This window comes from Gymnodraco acuticeps, unplaced genomic scaffold (assembly GCF_902827175.1).
Source record: "Gymnodraco acuticeps unplaced genomic scaffold, fGymAcu1.1, whole genome shotgun sequence".
NCBI lineage: Eukaryota > Metazoa > Chordata > Actinopteri > Perciformes > Bathydraconidae > Gymnodraco > Gymnodraco acuticeps.
Genome location: NW_022991219.1, coordinates 39578 through 65293, shown reverse-complemented (window position 1 = coordinate 65293; position 25716 = coordinate 39578). Strand labels below are relative to the sequence as shown.

The 25716-nt window shown below is 37.6% G+C and overlaps 2 protein-coding genes and 1 pseudogene across 2 annotated transcripts; 1 reads left to right on the top strand and 2 right to left on the bottom strand.

The window, feature by feature from the left end:
* Nucleotides 1-6538: 6538 nt before the first annotated feature.
* On the top strand, nt 6539-7509 carry LOC117561585 (annotated as a pseudogene).
* Nucleotides 7510-8263: 754 nt separating this feature from the next.
* On the bottom strand, nt 8264-14897 carry nsmce1 (NSE1 homolog, SMC5-SMC6 complex component). The gene is made up of 8 exons (XM_034239109.1): nt 14720-14897; nt 13083-13214; nt 11088-11209; nt 10651-10728; nt 10285-10431; nt 9446-9562; nt 8890-9016; nt 8264-8432 (listed from the first exon to the last, which is right to left on the bottom strand). The coding sequence occupies exons 2-8, from the start codon at nt 13198-13200 to the stop codon at nt 8398-8400; spliced, it is 744 nt and encodes a 247-aa protein (XP_034095000.1). The 5' UTR covers nt 13201-13214; nt 14720-14897; the 3' UTR covers nt 8264-8397.
* Nucleotides 14898-15373: 476 nt separating this feature from the next.
* On the bottom strand, nt 15374-24513 carry vps37a (VPS37A subunit of ESCRT-I). Its single transcript, XM_034239371.1, has 12 exons — nt 24068-24513; nt 22694-22768; nt 22153-22270; nt 21312-21415; nt 20761-20974; nt 20379-20449; nt 20071-20198; nt 19904-19962; nt 17615-17683; nt 17078-17221; nt 16873-16961; nt 15374-16653 (listed from the first exon to the last, which is right to left on the bottom strand). The coding sequence occupies exons 1-11, from the start codon at nt 24172-24174 to the stop codon at nt 16881-16883; spliced, it is 1170 nt and encodes a 389-aa protein (XP_034095262.1). The 5' UTR covers nt 24175-24513; the 3' UTR covers nt 15374-16653; nt 16873-16880.
* Nucleotides 24514-25716: the final 1203 nt, after the last annotated feature.

Genomic DNA, 25716 nt, shown 5'->3' with positions numbered 1-25716 from the left:
GCTGTTTTCCTCTTTGGCCGTGCCTGACTGTATGAATTCATTATGCCTTTAGGGGAGCACTCGTCCAAAAATCAGCACTGAACCCCCCCCGCGCCCCCCTGCCAACCCATCAATTGGGCCTACATTTATTATTTTGACCTTTCCTTTACGGGGGGAGTGACATCAAAGTGGATTGTTGACTAGTTCCTCTGTAAGGAGACAGAGGTGTCATCCTCACAGTGTGAGAGGCAGACTGCCAGCCTGCGCTGGTTTTGTTGTCAGTGAAGAGGAGAGACAGAGTCTCGGTCAATATAATTAAAATGAGAATCAATTAGTCTATGGAAGAAAAACTGTGTGGAACCAGGTGTGTCAATGTGTGGGCAATGGGCATGTTTGTTTATGTGTTTATAAACCTATGAGATGTTTAGAAGAATGGATATTTTACAAATTGGTTTATTTTAGATTTACATACTAAATACTTCAATCTTAAACAATCGCAATCACTCCACTCTATAAATCATTCTTATATTATATATTGTGAAACATGGTTTTTTTTATTTGTTTGTTTTTTATTATTCTGTTTATGATATTATTCTTGTTTATATATTAAACTGTAAAATCAGCTGACACAGCATGGATTAAAAGCATATCAACCAATAATCTTAACCTCATTCATTATAGCTGATTCAGATATTGTAATTTGTGCTAATTAAATTACCTTTTTTAGAGCTCTAATATAGGTAAAACGTACTATAAGAGAAACAAGTATTGTACATTAACCGAGAGCACCTTACTGTTTGGAGTAAATTGGTTCCAATTGGCAAAGTGAGTTCTGACATTTGAAGGTGATCAAAGTATCACATTGAAAGAAATATGTCATGGAAAACAAAAATGACATTTGAAAAAATATGTCTCAATTTTAACTTAACTGGTAACAATGTCGTAAAAAAAAGACAATGGTATTTCCTAACAATTTACAAAGCAAGTATACTTCCTTGATAGAAAATGTACGAGGACCACAACTATTCATAAAATAAAAAAATTGACAACCCTTAATTTATTTGTTTTACTTTTACTACAAGTTTAGATATTGTTATTACAACTTCAAATCTTGGAATTTACTATTTCAGTTTAATGAATACGTTAGAATATTTGAGTTACTGTTATTCTTTTTAAACTTTACATGTCTGCTAGTCTCCAAAAATATTGGATGTTAAAGATGTATGTATAGATTTTTAAACACATTACTACACATTTTTTACGAGATTTAGCGTTATCAAAATACCCAGTTATCGTGGTCTTTGAAGGCATTTTCAACACTTAAGTTAGAAGGAAAAGCTAAGGGAAACAAATAAATAATTATAATATTATAAGCATAGTACAGTACTATGCTGGAGAAGTAAAGGCCAGTGAATTATACAACAGAGGGAACCTAAGGCAAAAGGTCTCACACAATCCACACCTTCAGGATAGAGATGCAGAAAGGAGATCTGCAGTGGGCCGTGCCGCTCAGCTCTCCTCTGCCATCTGACCTTCATATATTTCTCCTCTGGTTCAACAGAGCACCAACTCTCCTCCCTCCTACAAAGAAAACTCATTTTCTAAACAATGTCGCCCTCTTCCCACTGAATAATGTAAGCTATCCATGCTCTCTGGGAATATCTCATCTGTCTCCAAGTTTCTTCATGTTTCTTCCCCACTCCTCGTTCTATAGTGTGGTAACACCAATATTTAAAAATATTTTGTTATTTTGTGGCTTAATCTTATTTTATAGCAGTCAAAATTCTAAATACAACAGTAACAGTGGGATTCCTCATGTAGATTAATACAAAAATTGTGCTATATTACGTAATATAGATTTCAGAATCCTGAACAAAACCAATAAAAAACATATCATATGTCTGAAAATCCTAATTAGTTTGCATTGTTTTTCTGTTTATTTTTTAAATACTATGACGTTTTTAAACATGCTCTTTTGTATTTGTCAAAACTATTGCAGAAGTCTACTTCTTCACCAACGGGGCCATCTAGTGACTGGTTAGCCACATTAACACCACAGTAGTGTTACAGGCCAACAACAGAGACGCATTCTTTTTTACCTTTAATACTGCAGCTGCCCTTACAAGACTATTTTGTCATCACATCTCAAACTTTGACTGCCTTGCTCATGTATCTGCTGTACACAGGATTGTGGTTCAGAAAAGGCAAAAAAACATGCTGGCTTGCAAACTGCTGACAGAAAAATGCAATTGGTGCAGTATGACATCCTTTTTGGAAATAGTACGTTTCCTGACTGGGAGCAGATTTTTTCAGATGAATGCTGAAAGACAACACTGCTCAGATCTCAATGAGAGTTTTAAGTTCACTTCTGAACACGTTCAAAATATGACCATTTATGGATCAGTTGGTATCATAATCAGTAGATGGCAGCACTACATTATTGAGGAAGATTATCTGATATGGTACTGATATCGTTTTTCATTAGACATTAATAATATGCAAATATGAGTCTGTTGATGTGAAGAAATGTATTACAATTAATACATGTTTAATGAATGTAACACCAAAAATGTTTGCTTGCTTTAATGGTTTCATTTCAAACAAATAATTAAGAATCAAATTCTCAATTGTGAGTTATTGCTTGAGGGTTTAGTTTTTAGTTTTTTAATCCATGTTTAATAATACATGTAATGGATTTATTGTTATCAAAGATATTGTAATGCACTACAAAGAAAAGGGTCAATGACTTATGTCTTAGCAAAACGTCTCCTAATCTTTACTATATAGTCGTTAAGGCAAGGATATATTATTGATGCAGACACACACATTGATATAAATTCAAAGCCTTCATCAAGGAGAGAATTGATTAATTAGGTATTAAATCCTTAATTTAGTAATTAATATGTACTAAGGGCTTACACAGTATACATACTCTGTAAGTGCAACCAAATAAATAACTCTGTTTTGCCAGATAGAAACAGACTGTACTGTTGAACCATTATGACACAATTTGACCCTATTCAAACAAAAATAACTTGTTATGGTTGATTGCTGTGTTGTGTACTAGTGGGACTTCAACACAGCGCACTCCTAGTAATAATGTCTGATAACACGTTAACCACAGGAGAATTCCATTCAAAGGTGTTAATAAACATATTTAAACATCAACACATGATGCAACAGTATTCCCGTTACAAAAGTCAGCGATGATCTTGAATGATGAAAACACTATTATGCAAAAAATCTTTTTCATAGAAATAATACGTAACCTACATTTGAAAGTTATGTGCTTTTGGTGCACTTAGAAAGCAAAAAAGGCCAGATCTATGAAAGGCTTGAACTCATTTTGTTTTCTAAACATCTAACTTAATAAACTCATTAGTTGCATGTTAAACAAGATGAGACTGTGTTTCCAGTCAGGTGGGGTGGCAACATCACCGCAGACCTTAAGACAGTCTGCCTTGGGAAGCGGCAATGGATGCTGTAAAGTGCCACCTTAACCAGTGGCCAGCACACGTAGATGTTTGGATTCAGTGACGTTAAAGTGGCATATCTACAGCAAACTACTATTGGCGTATGCCCAGGTCACAGGTCGTTGAATGGGTCATCCGTTATTTGAAGGGTTAACAGTTCGGTCTTGTTCAAATTTCAAAAGCGCCATTCAGTTAAATAGTGTCTGTGTATAAACATGTGTGAATTTCAAAGCACTTTGAATAAATATTCTAGAGATTAAAATCAAGGGCTTCAACTAATCAATACTTTTTTGTCAATTATCTTTTTTAATCCACTGATGTGGGGATGGGTTGTTAACTTGTACCCCAAAATACTGCCATGGAGGAATACTATTCATATGCCTTCCAGCTCACGGCCTTATTCACAAAAACAGGCCGATGCAACGCTGCACCAATCCACCTGTTCATACAGTTGAGGATTATTACCCCCCCAGGAGTTATTGAACATTCTCCTAAAATTCTTCCCAATGTTTCCAGCATTGATAACACTTGATGTAATCAAACATTCACCAGTGCTATTTAGTAGCTTTTGGTATATTTTGGAAAATAAAATAAGTTTTTAGGCTTGCTTTATATCAAATATAGTGAAAAATGGGTTGGTCAAAAAATATTAGCCCCCAGGCCATTAATAGTCAATAGTGTACCCTTTCTGAGCCACAACTGACAACAACCTCTTAGAGTAGTTATTTACTAGGTTGCCACAGGTCTCTTGAGGGATTTTGGCCCATTCTTCCATTGAATATTGTTCCAGCTGGTCCAAATTGCGTGGTTTCCGAGCATGGACATTCACTCTGAGCACACGCCAGATTCTCAATAGGATTCAGATCTGGGCTCTGTGCGGGCCACTCCAGCACCTTGATTTTGGTGTCCTTTAGGAACTGTTGGACCAATTTTGACGTGTGCTTTGGGTCATTGTCTTGTTGGAAGACCCAGCGATGACCTAAGCGAAGACTAAGAGCAGATCTTTTCATATTATCCCTCAAAATGTCAACATAATTTTAATTTGTCATGATGCCTTGCACCCAAACAAGACTCCCTGTGCCTGAGGCTGCAAAACAGCCCCACAGCATGATGTGTTCTTAGGGTTGAAGGCCTCTCCCTTTCTTCGACAAACATAAGCAACATCCATGTGCCCAAACAGTTCCAGTTTAGTCTCATCAGACCAAAGCACAGACTTACAAAACTCATCTTTACCTTTCAAATGTTCACGGGCAAACCTCAGTCTGGCTCTGATGTGCCACTCCTTGAGTAAAGGGGTTCTTCTGGGACGATGGCCCTGAAGCCCACCACGATGAAGAGCCCTCACCACTGTGTTCCTTGAAACATCAACTCCAGAAGAGGCCAGGTCAGCAACAATCATCTTGGCAGATGTCCGGGGATTCTTGCAGACATCTCTGACTATTTTCCTCTCCAGAGTTCTTGAAATATTGCGCTTTCGACCACGCCTAGGTTTGTTTCTTACAGAATGTGTCTCCTTGTACTTCGCAATGATGCAACGTACAGCAGTTCTAGACACTGTGAAGTGCTTGGACATAGCAGTATAGCCTTCCCCCTTATCATGAGCCTCTACTATCTTCTTTCTGAGCTCAAGACTGATTTCCTTTGTCTTTGGCATGGTGAGTAGGAGTATAGTCCCTCTCAATAAGGTATTCAAGTGCCTGTTTCTTGGAGTCCTTTTATGATGATTGAATGCTCAGGTGTGTCTTGAAAGCTGATTGGTTGCTCAGGTGTGTTTTGAAAGCAAAAATTCACATGGGGGCTAATATTTTTTGACCAACCAATTTTTCACTATATTTGATATAAAGCGAGCCTAAAAACTTATTTTATTTTCCAAAATGTACCAAAAGCTACTAAATAGCACTGGTGAATGTTTGATTATATCAAGTTTTATCAATGCTGGAAACATTGGGAAGAATTTTAGGAAAATGTTCCATAACTCCTGGGGGGCTAATAATTTAGGCCTCAACTGTACAACACATAACCTCACCAATGAACAACACCACAAGATACTTGAACTCCTTCACAAGGCAGAAATTCACCCAGAACCCGGAGGGAGCAATCAATCTTGTTTATGCAGAGACCACGGCCTCAGAAAGTGTTTGACTCATTTTATCCACTTCACACGCTCAACTGCAAACTGCTCCAGTGTGTGCAGAAATTCACAGTTTGATGAAGAAAACCAAAACAGATCCCACTAGCAGTGAAGCAATTCTGAGACTTCCAATCCACCAAGTCTTTAGGCAGTAACCTCTCTAGGACCCTTCTCAGAGAATCTAAGAAGGCCGTAAACTTTGAACTGCTCAGAGCATAAACAAGTTTCATACATTCCAATTGCAATTTCCCAGGCCACAAGTTCAGTCCTTGTCAATGTGCCTTATTAATAATCTAAAAGTGAAACACTATGAAAACAAACAAAAAAACTGCAGGAAAAAGCATGGGAATCCTGTTAACAATTTAAGTGATTAGCTTTAGAGTAATACAAATCATTGTTGATTACATTTAAATGATTGTTGATTTATCCTAAATACTCTTTCAATGATACCCACATAGAACTGCAGAGAACAGTTTAGAGACTAATCTGGCTGAAATCACTACCGTACAAACTGCAATTGGATCTCATTGGCTCTCATTCCTTACACAAATGATTTGTGCCTGTGCTTGTACATCTGAAGCATTTTCTCGCACAAAACCACAACAGAGGTTGTTGTGCCCTAAAAAAAAAGACATCACAAGTAATTAAACAAGCTCGAAATGTCTCTGTCAGAACAAGTGTGTGACTTTATTACAAATGACCAAATCTAAAGAGTAAATTGTTTTGGCAATTGCATACAACTCAAATGTTGCATCATGTAACAGTGGGATGAGAAAGGAGGGGTGACCAAGAGGATGATAGATAATGAGAAATGTAAGAAACAAGGAATAGGTTGTCAACACCAGCCTATCAGCTCAGAGGAGGTGTAAAGAGTGACGTCAGAGATAAGAAAGCTGTATGATGTCCTGTGAGTTTAGTGAAGGTTCAGATCATCATCTCTCCTCAGGTTTGGAAGATGAGCAGTCTAGAGCTCTGCTACCCTCAGCTCCTGAACTGGTCCTGCAGGGGATTAGAGCATCCTCACTCTGAGGCTGTCCTCCTCTACACACTGTTCTCCTCCATCGCCGTGATCACTGTTGCTCTCAACCTGCTGGTGATCATCTCCATCTCCCACTTCAGACATCTTCAAATCCCACCCAACCTGCTCCTTCTCGCCCTGGCTATATCAGACCTCCTCGTTGGACTGCTTGTGATGCCTGTTGAAAGTATGCAAATCATCGAATCCTGTTGGTTGCTAGGTGATATCATGTGCAGTCTGTCATTCTTTCTTAGCTTTACTCTCACCTCAGCTTCGGTCGGCATCATAGTGCTCATCTCGATTGATCGAATTGTAGCAATCAATTATCCTCTGCAGTACATCAACAAGATAACTCGCAGAAGAACTGAGATGTCTGTGTGTGTGTGTGTGTGTGCTGGGGCTGCTCATTTCTCTACAACGGGCTGATTTTAAAGGACAATTTCAGTCTAAAGGACAGACACTGCGATGGTGAGTGTATAGTGGTGATTAACTATGTCTCTGAAGCTGTGGATATTGTGGTCACATTCATCGGCCCCTGCTCAGTCATTATTGTTCTGTACACGAGAGTGTTTACTGTGGTGGTGTCTCAGACTCGTTCCATGAATTCTCATATTACAGCTGGTACCGGCGGTAAAGTAAAGGCAACGAAATCGCAGCGAAAAGCAGCCGGGATTCTGGGTATTGTCATACTTGTGTATTTGTTTACTTTCTGTCCATATTATTATCCTTCTCTAGCAGGAGAGGATAATTTACAAGTTTTGGGTATTGTGACCTGGCTGTTGTATTTGAATTCTTGTTTGAACCAACTCATGTATGTTTTTTTATATCCTTGGTTCAAAAAAGCTATCAAGTTTATTGTGACCCTGAAGATACTTGAGCAGAACTCCTCTCATGCAAATATGCTTTAAAGTCACTACACACATTTTAAATGACTGATATAAATGTGAAAGTAAAAATGTTTGGGTCATATGTGCCAGTAAAGTATATGTTAACAACAGAAATGCAGCATGTGACATCATATTGGAAAAGCAATCAGTCTTTTATGAATCAATGACGCTTAAAGTTTGATGTTTTCAGCCTCTTAAATGTGATCATCGTCTGCTTCTCCTAGTCTTATATTTTAGTGAACTGTATATCTTTGGGTTTTGGTCAAAGGCTTAAAATAGATCACCTTAGGCATGAGAAGAGTGTCATGGTTATTTTCTGATATTTTAAAGACCAAACTATTAGTCAATTAAACCATAACATAATCAGCTAGTAATTATGAAAATGGGACTTTTTAAAAAACATCAGGTCTATTCATACAGCATGTTTAATGACTTTACATGTTTAACTATAAGGACCTGAACAGACTAAACTTGATGGGCTCCCATAGGTTTCATTTTCTTTTGATTTTTGGACATGGTTTATGTATCAGTCACAACATTGTTACTGCGCAAGGATTGTGTGATAAATATATCAAGATGGTACTATAATAGAGATAACACATTGTTTCAAATGCTAAGCAAAAGAAAATGTTAAGAAAACATTGTCTTATTTTGGTTTTGAAAGTATAGGAAACAATCTGTAAGAAAATTAGTATGCATCTCAAAGCAGATATAGTGTGTCCACAACTACCACTATAAGAAATTATATTTGTGCGAAATAAACATGTTAAAGACATTGTTGTGAAACAATTGTATTTTATTAAATATAACTATAAAGTAATTTAAATTAACAGTTAAAAAAACTGTACATAGATACATAGAAATGTTAAACAAGTATAAAAAACAAAAACACATTTGAAGTTGAACTCCTTATTTTCTGGACTGAGACTTGGGCCGCCTGACTTCTGCAATGAACAGAACAAATAAACTGTCAATCTGACTACTTTCTTGTTCTAGTTACTTTTAGTTGTTCATACATAACTTCATTTTAAATGTTGTTATTAATACATATTAAAGAAGCCTAATATGCTATGTGGTTTGAAATGATAAAAATAAAAAGAACACTAAGTCCAACATATTTGTATGGTAGATAGTGTTGTCCTTTTTCATGTATTCATGTTATATAAACAATTCAGATAAGTAAAGCAGTATGTAAGTATAATGAAACACATCATTCTATGTTTTTACCAAAAATCTTAATGAAGCATAATGACATTTTTGAAAGGCAAAACATCCTGGGAAAATATATATATTTTTCAAGGTTTTTTAGAAAAAATGTATGTAGGTATTTTAAAGTGTATCTATATATGTATTTAGGACTAATATCCGAGTAAACAACATCAATAAATAAACAATAAATACCCGGGATTTCATGTGGCCAAAAGTCATCACATGCTGGACACCTTGGCTCTGCTCTCCCTTTGTAGTATCGGGCAACACATGGGTTGTGTATTTTTATACCACATGTAGGGTTCTCACAAATTTGGCACTGAAAAAATAAATTCAGATCAGATTAATACTGTGGGTGAACTCATTTTGTAAATATCAGGTTTGACACATTTTAGCTGAAGTAAAGCCACAATGAAGACTGTTTAGAAAGAAAATCCATTTCAGTGAAAGGAAAAAAACAAACGCCAAAACAAAACTAAAGAACTAGAACTAAAATACTGGTAGGGATTATATTCTTTGTCAAAATAATGAATGTGTGATTATTTTGCAAAAGAAACCTGCCTACAAATAATAAAATATATTTCTCCCAGTAATGCATAGATTTAATAATACATTAATAATAATTAAATGATTACAGAGTACATAGAGTAGCAATGAAAATATGATTCTTAAGGAAGGATCGGATTCATTTAGCTATTGATCACAGTGTAGTGTGTATGCACAAAAGAGAAACAAAGCAAACATTTACCTGGAAAGCGATGTTGCGACAGATGTGGCACACTTTGACTTGATCCTGATACATTGTGCGAATGTATGGCTCCATCTCGATAATGCATCTGGTGGACAAAGTGTACTCACCCCGTTTCTACAGCAATGGAAATAAATCAAAGAGACTGGTCACATTTTATATGGTAAGTAGGAGTGGATGTTATTTCTATTTTATTTGGAAAAATAAATCTATATTTCTAATCTAGGATGGCGACTTGTGTTAACCTTTTTTTATTGCTTTTCCACAATTTGAAAAGTGAAATGTGGTTATGGGAACCTGAACAAGTCTATCAAAGATACATTCATGATAACCCAGCATAAGATAGTATTGTTTATTTCCGTTATCATGCCTCATATTCTTGTAATGCATCCATCTTCAATTATATTTCATATTATTCTATATATATATATATATAATACCCCCACAAAATCTCTCATCTTCAGTAACCACCTTCAAAAAACTTACAAAAACTCACCTCTTCAATCTGGCTTTTAATGTGTGATTGTTTTTGTATTATTTGACTTTAACTATATATTTATTTGTTGTTCCTTTATTTTATCTTCACTATATCTATAAAGCGTCTTTGAGCACCTGTAAAAGCGCTAACAAATTAAATCTATTATTATTAACTAGATTTTCCAACATTAAATCAGTACAACCAGTTAATAATAGATATCAACAACATCAATTTTGGTGAAAATGGCAAACTAAAAGATAGCCAGACTAAATCAAATTACTTTTGATAAAAGTGTCTGCCTCCAAAAACAGGACACCGCAACGAGAATTTTTTTTTGTACATCCTGTGGAGACTGTTTTACCTCATTGAGCCATTTGTCATGCACGAGACGGTTCAAGAGGTGCTCTGTCTCGCTCTTCTTCAGCTTTTTGGTGGTCATGGTGTCAGCGCTGTTCAGGATATCAGTGGATGAGGCATTGCCCTTCTCGGAACAAACGATCAAGTCCATCTGAATCACAACAGCTCAGGTTAGACATGACATTCTTTGCACACTGGAGAAGCAAACCTTTTTTCCTTATTGCAGTGAAGCTATACCTCTTGGAGATTAAAACTATATTTTAACTGTTCATATCATACTACAAACTAAGTATTGTATTAGAACTGTGTTGAAAAAGGTGTTGGACAAAAGAGTATATACACAATTATGCAGGATTTCCCTTTAACTCACCGTTTTCCTGAACAGCTCTAGCTCATTGTCGGCATAATCTGACGACATACGTGTGACATCAGTCTCCGCCATGTTCACCTGGACAGGATTAAAGTAAAACAGTGGTCAACAATGCCTCCTTGTGGTTTAACATACTTCTAATAAAGACATCTCTCTTTTGACATTAGATGTTGATAAATCTATTTATCACTGCCACTTTTCTTCACATATAATTACATCATATTGATAGTCGATACAGAAAGATATACAAATATAATGTGGCTTTCAAATCGATTCCACAACAGATTTAGATGTATTTATTGATTGAAAAATCTGTCATATACTGTAGCAACAATCTATAAGAAGATAAACCAACATTCTTGTGATAATAAAATAGTTACTAATAAGGAAAACAGGCCTGACAATGAAAACCAAGGACAGGAATTGAACCGACTCACCAATGCGTAGAATTGATGACCGCTATCTTCAGACATCCCTTTTGTAATCTGCATGAACATGGGCTGCAGCTTCAAGTTGATGGTCTCAATGAAATCATCCAGTTTGTCAGGATTGTGCTGGGCTGAAAACAAGACAAATACTGTAAGTTCTACAAAAATATGTTTGTCAAACTTGTTTACTGTGGGTATACAATTCTGCACTGACTGGGAGTCAATTTGTCACGAGATGGAAGCTGTTGAAAAAAATCCAAGAGATTTCAATGAAAAGCTGCTGATGTTTACATAAAATATTCATCATAAAATTAAGGTAAACTCAATTCCAATACAAAAAAAAGGATGTGACTATGGAGCTAAATCTGGGCCAAAAGTTTTGATCATTTGACAAAAATAAAAATGAATTTGGAAGTCAAAGTTTTGATCCTGATCATTCAAAATAAAATATTTTTTTACATACAGATTTAAGTAATTCGTTTTTTCAGATGCAGATGTGATGTTTACAGATTCAGAGCAAATTGTTCTCGTCTAAAATCTTTTTCTTTCTCGTTCAGAATGTTTTTCACTTTCAAAATCTTATTTTTGCCGCTTCCAGATCTTTTTGTGTTCTACTTGTCCAGTGTTGTAATGTGTGTCTTAAGGAATGGATTGGAAATCAACAGGTCATATGACATGGAAGCTATTGAAAAACACTTTAAACATTTTTTTATAAAAATATTTAAGCAATCAAAAAAGATCACCACATTTATAATATATATATATTAGGGCCGGGACTTTAACGCGTTAATTAAGATTAATTAATTACACAAAAATTAACGCGTTAAAAAAATTAACGCATTTTAATCGCAATTATTTTTGCACCGCGGAACGTTTCTCACTGGATGAGTTTCAGGCGTACCGATTATACTGGAGCACCAACTAACGTTCATGACTTCAGACAACAACAAACCACAGTGAACAACAGTGGGAAATGTTGTTTTAAAAAACGGACGGATGGAAGCGTTGATAAGAGCACGGTTGTGTGCAAATTATGCAAAAAGGAATTCGCATATCACCGCAGCACATCAAGCCTCAAGTATCACCTCAATGCAAAACATATAGCAGCTAGCGTGGACGTTAGCCTCTTTTATCGCGTTCACACCAAAAAGTGCCGGTACTAAAATTAGTTCATGAGAACCTTTTTACCCCCACGAAAGTCCCTGCTAGAGAGCAGGGACTTTCGTACGGCTCTCTTGTGAGAAAATAGCTATATTTCTGATTGGCTGGGCGGATTGCAAACCACGCCCCGTAAAACTCCCAAAAAGTTTGGTGAAGCCGCCATTTTATTATCCTCGCATTAGCATTATCAGCATTAGCCCAGCGCAGAAACGCAGAGAGACTAACTTATGGCAACACAAAATAAAACATGGGAGCGGTGGAGATGAGGAGGTGTCGGCGTTCTGGCGATTTACTCGGAAGGCTGCTGGGACTCCCAGCAGCTTCTACTGAAGCCAGTCCCCAACTCCGGGCACTTCCGGCCGGGGACTTTGGGCGGCAGTATACGCCGTGAAGTGGTTTGCGGCCTGCCAGTAAACCCAAAGCAGAAGAAGAAGAAGTGACGTCAGCGGCTTCATTTGCCTAATCCACCCCCAGGTTCAAAGAGTTCTCATGAACCTTTGTGGGAAAAGTACTGCGGTGTGAATGCGCCTAATGGTATACTAAAATCCATGTGAAAAAAATTGCTTCTCACTGTTCTTAGGTCAAATATTTATATGCGATTAAAAATGCGATTAATTTCGATTAATTAATTACAAAGCCTCTAATTAATTAGATTAATTTTTTTAATCGAGTCCCGGCCCTAATATATATATATATTATTTTTTATCCTGATTCTCACCAATACGAGAATTGTATTATAGTCCTTAAGACAAAACTCCTGTATCCTGATACAAAGCTAAACTCTTGTAACCGATTGTAGATGATCAGTAACTCTTTATGAGTGTACAAATCAAATTGACTCACTGTTGGAGGCTTCACAACAATGTGCGATGAGCTTCCTCGCCCCCTGTTCATCAACAATGCCATTGGCCATCATGGTCTGCAGGAACCGTCGATGGCTGTCTCCCATCTGTCGTGACATGACTCTAGACTGATCTGGAGACACAGAACACAGATGCTTGTACTGTCTCCAACCTACAATATATTTGAAAATAGTTATTAAAGTACTTTCAAACCAAACAATCACATGGTTATCCAAATCACACTGACACAACAAATACCCCCTCAATAAATCCCTATCTTTGGTGACAGCTATACAAATATTTGGCTAAGGCATAAACAAGTGTAACTATGGTTTAATGCATTGGTGTGAAGTAACTACGGAGATTTTCTCAAGTACTCTACTTAAGTCAAATTATGCAGTACTTGTACTTTACTTGAGTAGTTCCATGTTATGCTAGGGCTGAACGATTAATCGATTTTAAATCGAAATCGCGATTTGAAATGATGCGATTATCAAATCGCAAAGCCTGCGATTTTTTAAAACTTTTTACAAAAAATGTTTTGTCTTCTTGTGTGTCAGTCATCCACACCAATCAGAAGTGCTGTGCTCCACTTGTACCAGCCATTGTTAATCAATCAGAAGTGGCCCATGATAGAAGGTGATAGATCAGATTGATCAAATCACCTGCCATTTATTTTTGAAAGTGCCTGCCCTTTTCCAATGGCTTCCAATGGAGCTTTCCTAGATGGTTTGGTGAAACAAAGCATCTGAGTCAGGTTAGTAATGCTCCATCACATGTTCTACATCTATGACAGGGTGAGTCTTAAACTGAAGCTTGACTTTAAAGCAACCCAACGGAACTTTCATGTAAATGTAGTTCTTTCACTCGTAGCTCGGGCTGCAGGGGTGCTAGAGACGGGAGCACGTTGATGCGACCTTCCTAGTCGGAGTTATGGCCGCATTTTACAATAAACTTCCGTTGGGTCGCTTAAAAATAAATATCGCAATTCGAATCGTAATCGCAAAATGTATCAGATAAATCGCAATTAGATTTGTTCCCAAAATCGTGCAGCCCTATGTTATGCTACTTTGTAATTCTACTCCACTACAATTCAAAAGGAAAATAGAATACTTTTACTCTACTTCATCTATGTGGTGTTTTAAGTGACGATGTTGATTAAAGATGTGAAAGATAAAAACTTAAATCAGACTTTAGTTACACCTGTCCTGGACTAACAATCACAATCTACACTGCAGTATACAAAGTAACTGCAACTTTACCAGCTTTGATAACCCTTTAATGCATCAATAATTATAATCAAACATATTATTTCTGAAATGGGCCAATCTGCAGAATGGGTACTTTTACTTTGGGTACTTTAAGTATATTTGATGCCACTACTTTTGTACTTTTAGTTGAGTAACATTCTGAATACAGGATTTTCACTTGTAACAAAGTATTCCTACACTCTGATACTTTACTGAAGTACAAGATCGGAGTGCTTTTTCCACCTCTGTTTTAATGTCTCCCGTTCCATCTTATCTGAATGAATGAGGCTGTAAACGTCTAACAGTTTTATAGGAAGCGTTAGTAGCTACAGTAGCTAGCTAATGTTAATGCTAATTCAAACTGTTCCACCGTTAGCTGTTTGCTTACCGGTAACAGGGCAGAGACTTCGTCGTTTTTCCGGTTTGTCTAAACAACGGCTCAAATGTTAAATATTTAGAAGATACGAGCCTCTGAAGTTAAGAAAGTAGTGACTGCACTCCTGCAATGCGCGCCTCCTCTCTTGTTTTGTGTTGACCTTTCTTCTTCTACTCTTCATTCAACTACCGGTACGGACGGCTGGTATATTAGCGCCACCTACAGCTCCGGAAAATGAACAAAGGAAATGAAAATAAAATACAATTACTTAATCTCTTTATGCTGCTTCCCTTTTAAAGCTCTGACTCTGCCACAGATGCAAGATATAAGTAATGAGGACAGAGCTGTACTTGTATGTGTTTAACTAATTGCAGTAATGCTGTGTCCTGTCATACACACACACCACTATGTCACTTTGGATAGGTTGTGTTAGCTTCCAGTTGTTAGAGTAAGAAGTAAAGTAAGGTCGTTGAGTTAATCCATAAGGATATTATTGGATTCTAATACAAATTATTGCAACAGATAGGAATGCCATTTTTTTTAAAAAGTGACTATTTGTGATTTAGTGATGTTGAGAAATCAGGTCATTGTGATGTGGTAGCTTCATACATTTAAACTGGGAAATGTTCATTAACACTTGTAAAACAGCAAGAAAAAGAAACACGATTTATTCTAAATGCTTTATTACTCTAACAAATTAAATAAGAACATATAATACAAGGTGTCCAAGTCTTTGATTACAATAAAGCCTATTATTAACATTATTTAAATACAGTATCCAATGTCATTGCATTTTACTGCAGCATTTAACCTAATATTCCACAGCATTTTCCAAAATCTGAGGCTTTTCCCAAAAAATGTCATGTCCAAAAGATCGCCAAAATTGTTGGGTTATCATCATGGTGCCCGTCATGATCAGTATGTTTACATGAACACAAATAACTCGATTCATTGTAAGAGCACAGAAGGTAGACGTGTAATCAAACCGTTTATATGGTTTACTGTTCTCTGAATTTCAGCCTCAGCTTAAAACGGTTATGATGTTAATAATATGTAAATCAGAGTATTGCCTTGGAAAGTTTAATCAAAGTATTAATGTTTGTGCAAGCACACTGATATCATGGCTGTGTGCATTACTTGAGGGGACCCCACAACCGGATAAAGAATCAAACAGTCTAAAATTCCTACGCATTTTAAACTTGTAAGCTCTTCTGACAACACTGCCCAGTCCTTGCTACTTTTTTTGTTGAACAATCTTAAATTGTTTTGTCAAGTTACAAAATGAGGAATGCCAGGAACTGCTGATGTTAAAGTGACAATGCCACCTTTGAGTTTCATTTAAATGTCTAAAACCACCAATCCAATGTAAACAGTAGATCACAGGTTGTTCTTCTCTCTGTCCAGAAGGACCTTTCTGTGATATCAAAGCAAGGACTTGACAATGATCTCAGAGAGGAAGTACAGACACCAACATTATAATTTTAAGAATCATTTTATAGTGACTTTTACTTGCTCACTGCAAGAAAAAAAACAAATGCCAGATTGGAATTCCCGTTTTCACATCACCAACCACTCTAGTCAGTTGCAGGTGATAGAAAATCAGAAAAATAAACTCTTCGTCATAACGGTCAAGTCAAAACTTGACGAACAGCATGTGCAATAGAAATCAATCCTTAGTAATGTGGTTGGAAAAGCGAGGCAAGTGTCACTCCCAGTTTTGTCTTCTGGTGGTGACTCAATAGCGTCTCCATCTTGTTTTCACACAATCCAACTTGAACAGCATTTTAAGCCCAAGTCTTGGGCACAGTCAATTTCTTGTTTTTTAGCCCACTCCTGCCATCACCGTATTCCTATTTCTCAATTGCCCATTGTTGACTTAGTGTGCTTTTCCCCCTACAATGTCTTTATCCCTCAAGTTGGCAGCAGTTAGCTGAGGAATCTTCAACCTGAGGAGAAAAAGAAAAGATGTTACGAAATAATGACAACAAGTTGTTTCTCATAAAAATGGAGGAAAGCAAGATGGCTGTCTGTTCTGAAACTGTCAGCTGAAAATCCCCAGTTCCCCTTCACAAAGACACAAATTACTGTTGTGGTGTTATAGTCTTGGTACAGTGTTTTGTTCAGTGATAACACTTGTAATTGGTGAGCATGTGTTTGTGTTGTACCTTGTGTTCTAGTGGCTGGTAGGAAACTGTCCATGTGTGTTAAGCGAATGTTGCAGCTTTTCCTCTTTGGCCCTTCTGCTGTGGCAGAGCTGTGGAATAATACAAAAACAGTCAATACAACTTTATATATTGAACTTCTGATCACATTCAGACCCAAATACACAATAAATCAGGACCATTTTGACACACGTAGTGCACTTCTCACCGTTCTCTTATCCATAAAGCTGGTGAGGAATTCGTCTATCTCCGTACGTCCCTCCAGGAAGTTTTCAGCCGTCTCCTCCGACTCCTCCTCAGCTTGGTGGGCTGCAATTTTTAGCCGAGCCTGTAGAGTACTTAGACTGCAACTCTAAAGGGGTATAAAGGAGGAAAAGACAAAAGTAAGAAACTGAAAGACGGGACTTTTCAGGGCAGTCTTTCATCAATGTTTGGGTACGTTTCTTTAAAAATCTTTAATATTCCCTACTTCAGTTTCTTGATAATGTAAAACCAATGTGGTCGGAGAGCATGATCACATCAAAGAGCAGAAGAGCATCCTCAGAACAAGTGCTTATGTGTAGTAGAAGACGGATGTTGGCATGTGGTTTCAGTTCAAACTAAACAGCAGTACTCTTACAATTCAAGGAACAACCCCAATGTTCAGTTTTGAGTCATCAATATAGTACAAATTGAGCAGATTTAACACAAAAAGGTGCATCTGCACTCAAAAGCTTTCATAAATCAAACCACAGTATGATCTTACCTCACTGAGTTCATGCTGTCTCTGCATCCTTGATTCAAAGGCAGACTTCATCTGAGTCAGCATTTCGTACTGTTAACAGATACAAAACATATATAAGATAGAAGAAAATATCATGAAAGTGGTATTTGTTTGTGTCTGTTTACAGGGTTCTTACACCTTTTCCAAAGTCAAATTCAAGCACTTTCAAGCATTTTCAAGGTGCATTTTCCAGCTTTTCAAGCAGCTGTTGTAAATTACATATTTATATACACATACTCAAATGATTATTTCCCTACCTCACATTAACTCAGATGTTCTTTATGCTATAAACAACCAAATGTATGTTTCGTGATAGCCTTCTACACGAGGATGAAAAATTAAAGAAAATAAAACTAAGTTTAATATTTAAAAATGAGTGATCTGTACGTAGACTGGGCCTCCCATATAACCTGTCTGAGCCAATATAAAACAATCAGCCAAATAACTTTTCAATACATTATTGATTACTATTGTTGAGGTACTTTTAGGTTGGCAGTGAACATAAGTCAGAGGTACATGGTGTTCTTCTACTCCACTACATGTATTTAATACCTTTAGTTACTTCACAGATCAGGATGAATGATGTGAATATATTCAAGTCTTAAATCAGACTTTAGTTCCACCTGGAGTAAATTCACAAGCTACCCTGCAGTACACAAAGTCATTCAAACTAGCTGCACCTTTACCAGCTTTGAGAACACTTTCATGATCAATCATTATAAAACATATCATATATATTATTCTGAAATGGACCAATCTGCACAACGACTACTTTTACTGTCGCTACTTTCACTATATTTAGATGATAATACTTTTCTACTTTTACTTGAGGAACATTTTGAATGCAGGACTTTTACTGTAACAGAGTATTCCTACACTCTGGTACTTCTACTTTTACTCAAGTACAAGATCTGAGTACTTGTACTTTTACTCAAGTACAATATCCGAGTACTTATTCCACCTCTGGTAGTGTATTAGTCTGAATTGTAGCCACAAAATCACGCAGAGCTGCATAAAAATAGACTCACAATGGTAACAAGTGGAAAATAATATTTACAAATGTGTACAATGATTTTTAGGTAATGCTGACTACTCAAGACACCTGACTTATACATCTTCAAAGGAAGACTGTGTTCATTCTATAATTACATGGCATTAAAGCAAAATGTAGTTTTACTTGTATAATACTTCAATTTTATATAAAAGACAGTTTGTTTTCATCTGTTTTCAAATAAACAAAGTATTGGCTTTCAGAATATATTTAACTTGTTTCGGCAAATTCAGAAGATAAATACAACTTTGAAGCTTCGGCATAATTACAAGCAGAGAACGGACTAATGTAACATCACAGCAAGCATAACAGCCGCCGGTGTTTCTTGTGAGTGTTTCCCCGGTACACAAACACACTCGCGAGCTTCCCCCAGACCAGTAATACAAACGAAAATGTGTCTTCGGGTCAATGTGACTGATTTCGATAGAGCAAGTCACATTTGGTTTAGGCACGAAACATACCACCAGTAGAAATACATTGCTTTCAAAATCGCTCTGTGTCGAATCAATAGATTATATTTCGTGACTATAACACGAAATGCCGTGAGTGCTTCATCCTCTGAACACCACAGGATGGCGACTGTAACGCACATATTAACATAGGTACGCTCCTCTGAAATGATTGTCCCCTGCAATTATTACTATTATCCTTCAATCGAGTTCGCTATTCAGCTAGCTAACGTTAGCTTAAACAAACGTAACATGCAACGTTAATCTAAAATGCTCTTCTACGGCGTACCTTTCATGTGGCTCGTCAGCGCAGACTCTCGCATCGTTATTTGTTGCAAACTTTGCAGGAGGCTACTCGTGGGCTTGACCCTCGTCTTAGCCATAGCTTGTATTTGTCTTCTGCTAGCCAACGCTCGTTGAAACTGCAACCTCCTGGCACACAGTCATCTATCACACGTAACACAAACACTTGCAGGTCGCGCGCATAGCGCGGGAAGGTGCAGCGGAGCTGTTTTATGTAGAAGTGAAGCAATTATTTTTCTTTTAATCTAAAAAGCGAACTATTCAGTCAGACAGCAATTTATTGTAAAAGTAAAGCATTTACATTTTCAAGCACTTTATCTCAATTTCAAGCACCATTCCCAAAATGCAAGCACTTTCCCAACCTTGAAAACACCACCTCAAATTTCAAGCATTTTCAAGGATTTCAAGCACCCGTACGAACCCTGTGTTTAACATAGGGAACAGAGTAGACTGGATGTAATATCTGACCTTGTAGAGCATTTCTTGTCTTCTTCCGTCCAACTGTGGCTCCATCTGAAGATTTTTCTCTGTAAATGAGAGAAACGCAGAAGTCTTTGTAACGCTCAACTAAATGTAAACAGTTTTTCATGATTGACCATTAAGACCTCCTGTCCAGGTCCAGAAGAGGAACTTACTAGCCATGTCCACAATATTGGTGACCAGCTCTTCTTTATCACTGGTCACCTGTTTCAGTTGTGGCAAAGTCACAAAGAACTCCAGTAACATGTCCTCGTTTTCAGACATGTCCGACAACTGTGTCCCACTAGGGTGGGATACAGCAAAGGCGGTAAAGATGGGTAAATGTAGAGCAGGAAGTGAGAGGACAAGAAAAAATACATTAAGTATGGGTGCAACAAAAACAAAAATGATGACTTGCTTACACAATGACTCAATTCATATTATAAACTATGTTTTGATTTGAAAATATTTGGGAATACTTTACTTCAAGTCACAGAGTTCAGGAAAAGACTCAGGAATCTCAGGCATCCTGTACATGTGACCGTTCAGTCCAGCCTGAAACAGACAGCAGTGGTATCAGCAAATCTCATTGTCCAATGCATTTATGTCAATGTGGATCCCAGCTTTGTCTGTACCAGACCTATCAGATACCGGGAAAGATAACCAAACTGAAAGCTCTGCTTGGAAAATGATGGGTTTTAAGAGTGTCAATGTTTAAGACAGTGTTGTTTTACCACTCACTTTAAGTATTCGTTTCAATGTATTTAAGATCAAAGGTTTATTGTCATTTGCAAAAAAAGCTACAGTGTCGCTGTATCTATTAAACACATATGTTATCAACCCACTAATGTTCATTATCAGCATACCTCTGAGTCTCCAGTAGGAACAGGCAATGGCAGGTCAGATATCAGTCCATAAGGGGCTGGAGCTCGAGGCGGCCCATGGGCACTATCGACTCCTGGATGAGGCATAAGAGCTGGAGCTGGGCCGGGAGGCGGAGTGTGGCTGGGGCCAACGTGGCGGGGCCCATATTGGTAAGCCTGAGTGGGATAAGGTGCCATGCTTGACTGCTTGTACATACTGCTGGGCAAAACCGGGAGGAAATTATCAGTTTTATTTGATTCATCAGCATCATTGTAAGAAACTTGGGATATTAGGAAACCATTGGACAGAACGTTTTAATTGTGATTATTATGGAGGAAGCACACATGCCTCAGACATGTTTTTGGAAATCAACTTTCAATTAATATCTCTGGAAGTGAAAAAACATACGATATCGTGCCAAATTTCCCTTAATGATGACCAAATGGTTTTTAGAGCTGCTTTCTTCTGCACTGCCCCAATTAAAACATAACTACAATTTGTCTGTAATGAGAAAAGACTTGACAAGTGTGCATGAATGTAAGAGGAAACTCACTATGGAAAGCCAGCAGTGCCGCTGGACATCAAGGCAGGAGGACTCTTCCAGAACTCGTCCAGCAGACTCTGAATGACCTTACCCAGATCTGAGTGCATCCCAAACTAAACACACAAAGACATTTGGAGTATTAAAAAACACAGACACGAAGAAGAACAATTATGAAAACCCAAAAAAGTGGATATTCTTTATTGAGAGTATGAGGCACGGAGAGAAAAAACTAAAACAAGTTGATGTTATTGGGATAAACCAGGAGAGGGCTTGAAAACCCATGTTTACATGTAACTGCTAATCAGAGTTCTCAGTTGATCTGTGCTTTGAACTATAGCTGGCATATTTTAAGGATATTTTTAAGTATCTCTTTTATAAATCAGGTTTTGTATTTGCAAGAGTAAACACTGATGAACCTGGATTAGCCCTTCTCCTGGTTTTGGTACAAAATGAGAGATAGTGGCTGAGATGTTGAAGGGACAACTCAATGCTGGATAGACAAAGATGATCAAAAACCTGCATTATGAAGGAATCATAAATACAAGACATAAACTGCTGCTCATCAGCAAAAACTATTTTCCTTTGACTCAATCATTTCAGTTTAAGTCAAATTAAAATATTTGGGACACAGCTTTGAGTAATTATCTTTTCCTTACAGTCCCTGTGCGGTGTTTCATTAATGGGCTTGTATTAACATTGCCCACTATTAAATTAGGTCATTGTTACTGAGTGTCAGCTGACAAAAATAATGTCAGCCCACATAACCTTGTACTACTAATACTACCAATTAATCAACAGGAGAGATCAAACATTCCTGGAAGCATCTCTTGAAACCAAAATACCTACTTACATTAGCTATGAGGGGGCTGGTTATCATGGTGCCATTGTTACCATCGACTAAATGATGACCAACAGGGGGGTAGACACTAACCACCGGCTTCTCCTGGGGGAACTGAGGAGGCAGCAGTCTAGAGGAAACAAAATGAATCATATTAACAGGATATATAACAAGTTAGAAGTGTGAGTATATTGCCCAGCTCTGTGTTCTTAATTCAAAAGCCTGAACATCATGTAAGAGGATTAAAGCAAATGAGAGCTAAATGCCCTTTACTGCTTTACTTGACTTTCTTTTCCAACCATCCTTCCTTTTATTCGCCTTCGCTTCTACCACTCAAGAGAACTGAGTTGTCAAACAACATTCTTAAATCATTATGTGTATTAGTTGCAATGCATGCAAGTGTAGATGGTTGTTGCGAAGTAGGGCAATTATTATAAAAGGTAATACAACTTTTAACCATAGCTTATTTCAATATTCCATTCAATTTACAGATGAGTTTGTTGATTAGTTCTCTAACCGAAGCCTGTCGTACGTATCTAAAACTTATACTTACACATTGACACTAATGGTCGAGTTGTTGACGGTGAATGGTATTCTGTACTCCACATCCTTCTGGATCTCTGCGAGGCTATTGGGAAAAATAAATAATCAGTAATCATGATCAGTACATAAAAAATTGACGTCCTCCATCAATTTTTATGAACATTACTCTGGTTTGGTGACAAATAGATACATAAAGAGAGGGCTTCAACGCCCATTCTCCCCCAATAACACTTACTTCTGGGGAAAACAACATAGTAACAAAATGTAGAATCAAATGTATTGTAATGTTCATCACAGAATTAATTTGTCTCATTGTATTACCACCACAGGATGTTCCACCTGTAACAGTCAACCACTGTTAGTGTCTGTTATGTTATTGATTTAATGTTTACTGCAATCATGACTAGTAAATTGATATCCGTATCAGGATAACTATCAGATTTTTCAACATTCTATACATCATAGTCTACTTTACAGCAAATAATCTAGCCCGAAATAAGACAAATGTATGTTAAGAAGCCGTGGCTTTACACCCACACCAGTACACTGTATTTTAAGGATTAAAAGACTGTACCTTTCAATGTATTACTTAAAATAACACATTAGCTGTTAAGGCCTCTGAAATCCCATGAGCCTCACAGCCATGAGAAACATAGCCATCACAAAGTGTGTCTAATCTAATTTATGAATTTCACACACATACTCTACATCAGAAGTGAGATTACATTGAGATGAAGAAATGCACTCAGAAGTGTTTGCTGGCAGTTGTTGTCCAACTGAGTAGAAAGACACAGCTATTTGTCACCAAGATATGGAGTACACAAAGGCTTTAAGACTTTAATCTTCACGTCTAACAAGCGAGCTCCTCCTAAAACTGCATGCGCTGTAAACACCGGAATGATCACAGGACCAGCGAGCCACAACACGTGTCATCATCCCTAAATATAGACACTGGAACTGTGACAGCCTGACTTGATTAGCTAGCGAACTATTGCAGCTAGTTAGTTAGCTTTGAGTTAGCAAACATTAGCCGCTCAAAGACCACACCGGTGCATGTCAAAGCCGTGGTTGTGGTTTCACGTACATTCTTGGGTATAATAATGATACATTAACATACTCACAATGACACATTTAGGGTAATACGAGACTACAAACTTTATTATTTGTTAGCATAACGTCTTTCTTACGATTCAACTATGAGCTCGGTGGCTAGCTATGCTAAGTAAACAACTACTGGCAGTAAACCTAGTTAACATGTTTAATCAACCAACTTTAATGTTATTAAAGTGACTAGGAAACCTTATATTGACCATATATAACGACACAGTCAACAAGCTAACCAGCAGCACTGGGGTCTGTTGTGACAGGGTAACATTCACTTCACCTGGGGTGAGCGGCTTTGAGAGACTCGATCTGCCGCTGTCTCTGTTGCTGTAGGCTGTTCAGAGGGAGAGGTCCGGAGCCTTTGGACAGGGGGAAGAGCCAGTTCATCCTCTTCTGGAGAAACCACGGACTGATCTCGGTGACAGGATGTAAAGGCCGGCTACAGATGAAGAGAAAGTGAGAGTGTGGTGATCTGTGGCGCTAACCCCTGTTAGCTGTCTGACTGGCGACTCTGTTTGTTGTCCAAATGGAGTTTACTTTGTAGTTACGCTACAAAGTCTGATGGCATGTCCTTATTTTTGTCGATTAAAACGTCAATTCCGTGTTATTTCCAAGCGTTTTCATATACGTTCAGCGTTGTCATTAGTAGTACTGAGGTGAGAGATAAATAAAGCTGAAGGAAGACAACAACCTTCGGGTAGCAGAAGCTTGTTCAACTTATTTACGTATTACGTGACGCAGCAATTCTGCGTAAAACGCCACTTCCTGTTTTCATGATTTAAATTGACATTTTTTTAATGACGTAATGTAATGATTCAAAACGAAAAGAGCATCATTTTAAAAGAGCGTTTCCCTATTAATCATTCCTTTCTGGAGTTTTATTATAATACAAATCTGAATTCCTTTATTTTTCCCGCAACGGGGAAGTTTACATTATTACAACAGCAGAAATATAGTGCAGATAACGTTATTTGTTAAGAGAATCAGTGGCGTTTTTATATGTACAAAAGTGGTGGGGCACAAAAAACGTAGATGTTTATAAAAGCTTCTGCAGCGACGTGCAGTGAGGTTTATGTCTGGCGAGGCACTGGCACTGTCTCTTCAGGTTTACTAATATTATATTTTGACCTAAATCAAAATATAGAGAGGCGATATCCCTCCCTCTCCGGGGGAGCTCAGAGGCGAAGTCCCTCCCCTTCCGGTTGAGCTCCATGGGACCTTATTTCAGAAAAAGTTATGCATTGAAGTCAATGGAGAGAGAAAGATTATCTTTCGATCCCGTTTGAATTGTGCCACGAATTACACATATGATGTTTGTCAATTTAAAAGATAATTTTACAAGTCAAAAAAAAAAAAAAATGTCGTAAAACTGTGAAGTAACACTTTTTTTGTGTGAAACCGCTCAATGAACTACATCTCCCGTCTCGCACCACACACACCAAGACAGCCGTCACGTTGGCATATTTCACTTCTTTCTTTCAGAATGAGGCGAAAAGTATTAAAAGAGGTTACAATCACTACAAGTCTGGGCATGTTGAGAGCTGCACACAAAAGGGGAGTTAGTCGGTTCCGTAAGAGCCAGCATGCGGGACCGGGATTCTGGGATTTGTAGTCTTTCTCGTTGCGTATTTTTCATAGTCTTTTATTTCAACAGTTTTACGACAAACTGTGACTTTTTTTAATATGGAAATTATTATTTAAAGATTGACAAACGTCATATGTGTAATTCGTGGCACAATTCAAACGGGATCGAAAGATAATCTTTCTCTCTCCATTGACTTCAATACAAACTTTTTCCGAAATAAGGTCCCATGAGTCCCACCGGAAGGGGAGGGACTTCGCTTCTCTTAGTGGCGAAGTCCCTCCCTTTCCGGGGGGAGCTCTATAGAGTGGCGAAGTCCCTCCCCTTCCGGTGGACCTCCATGGGAC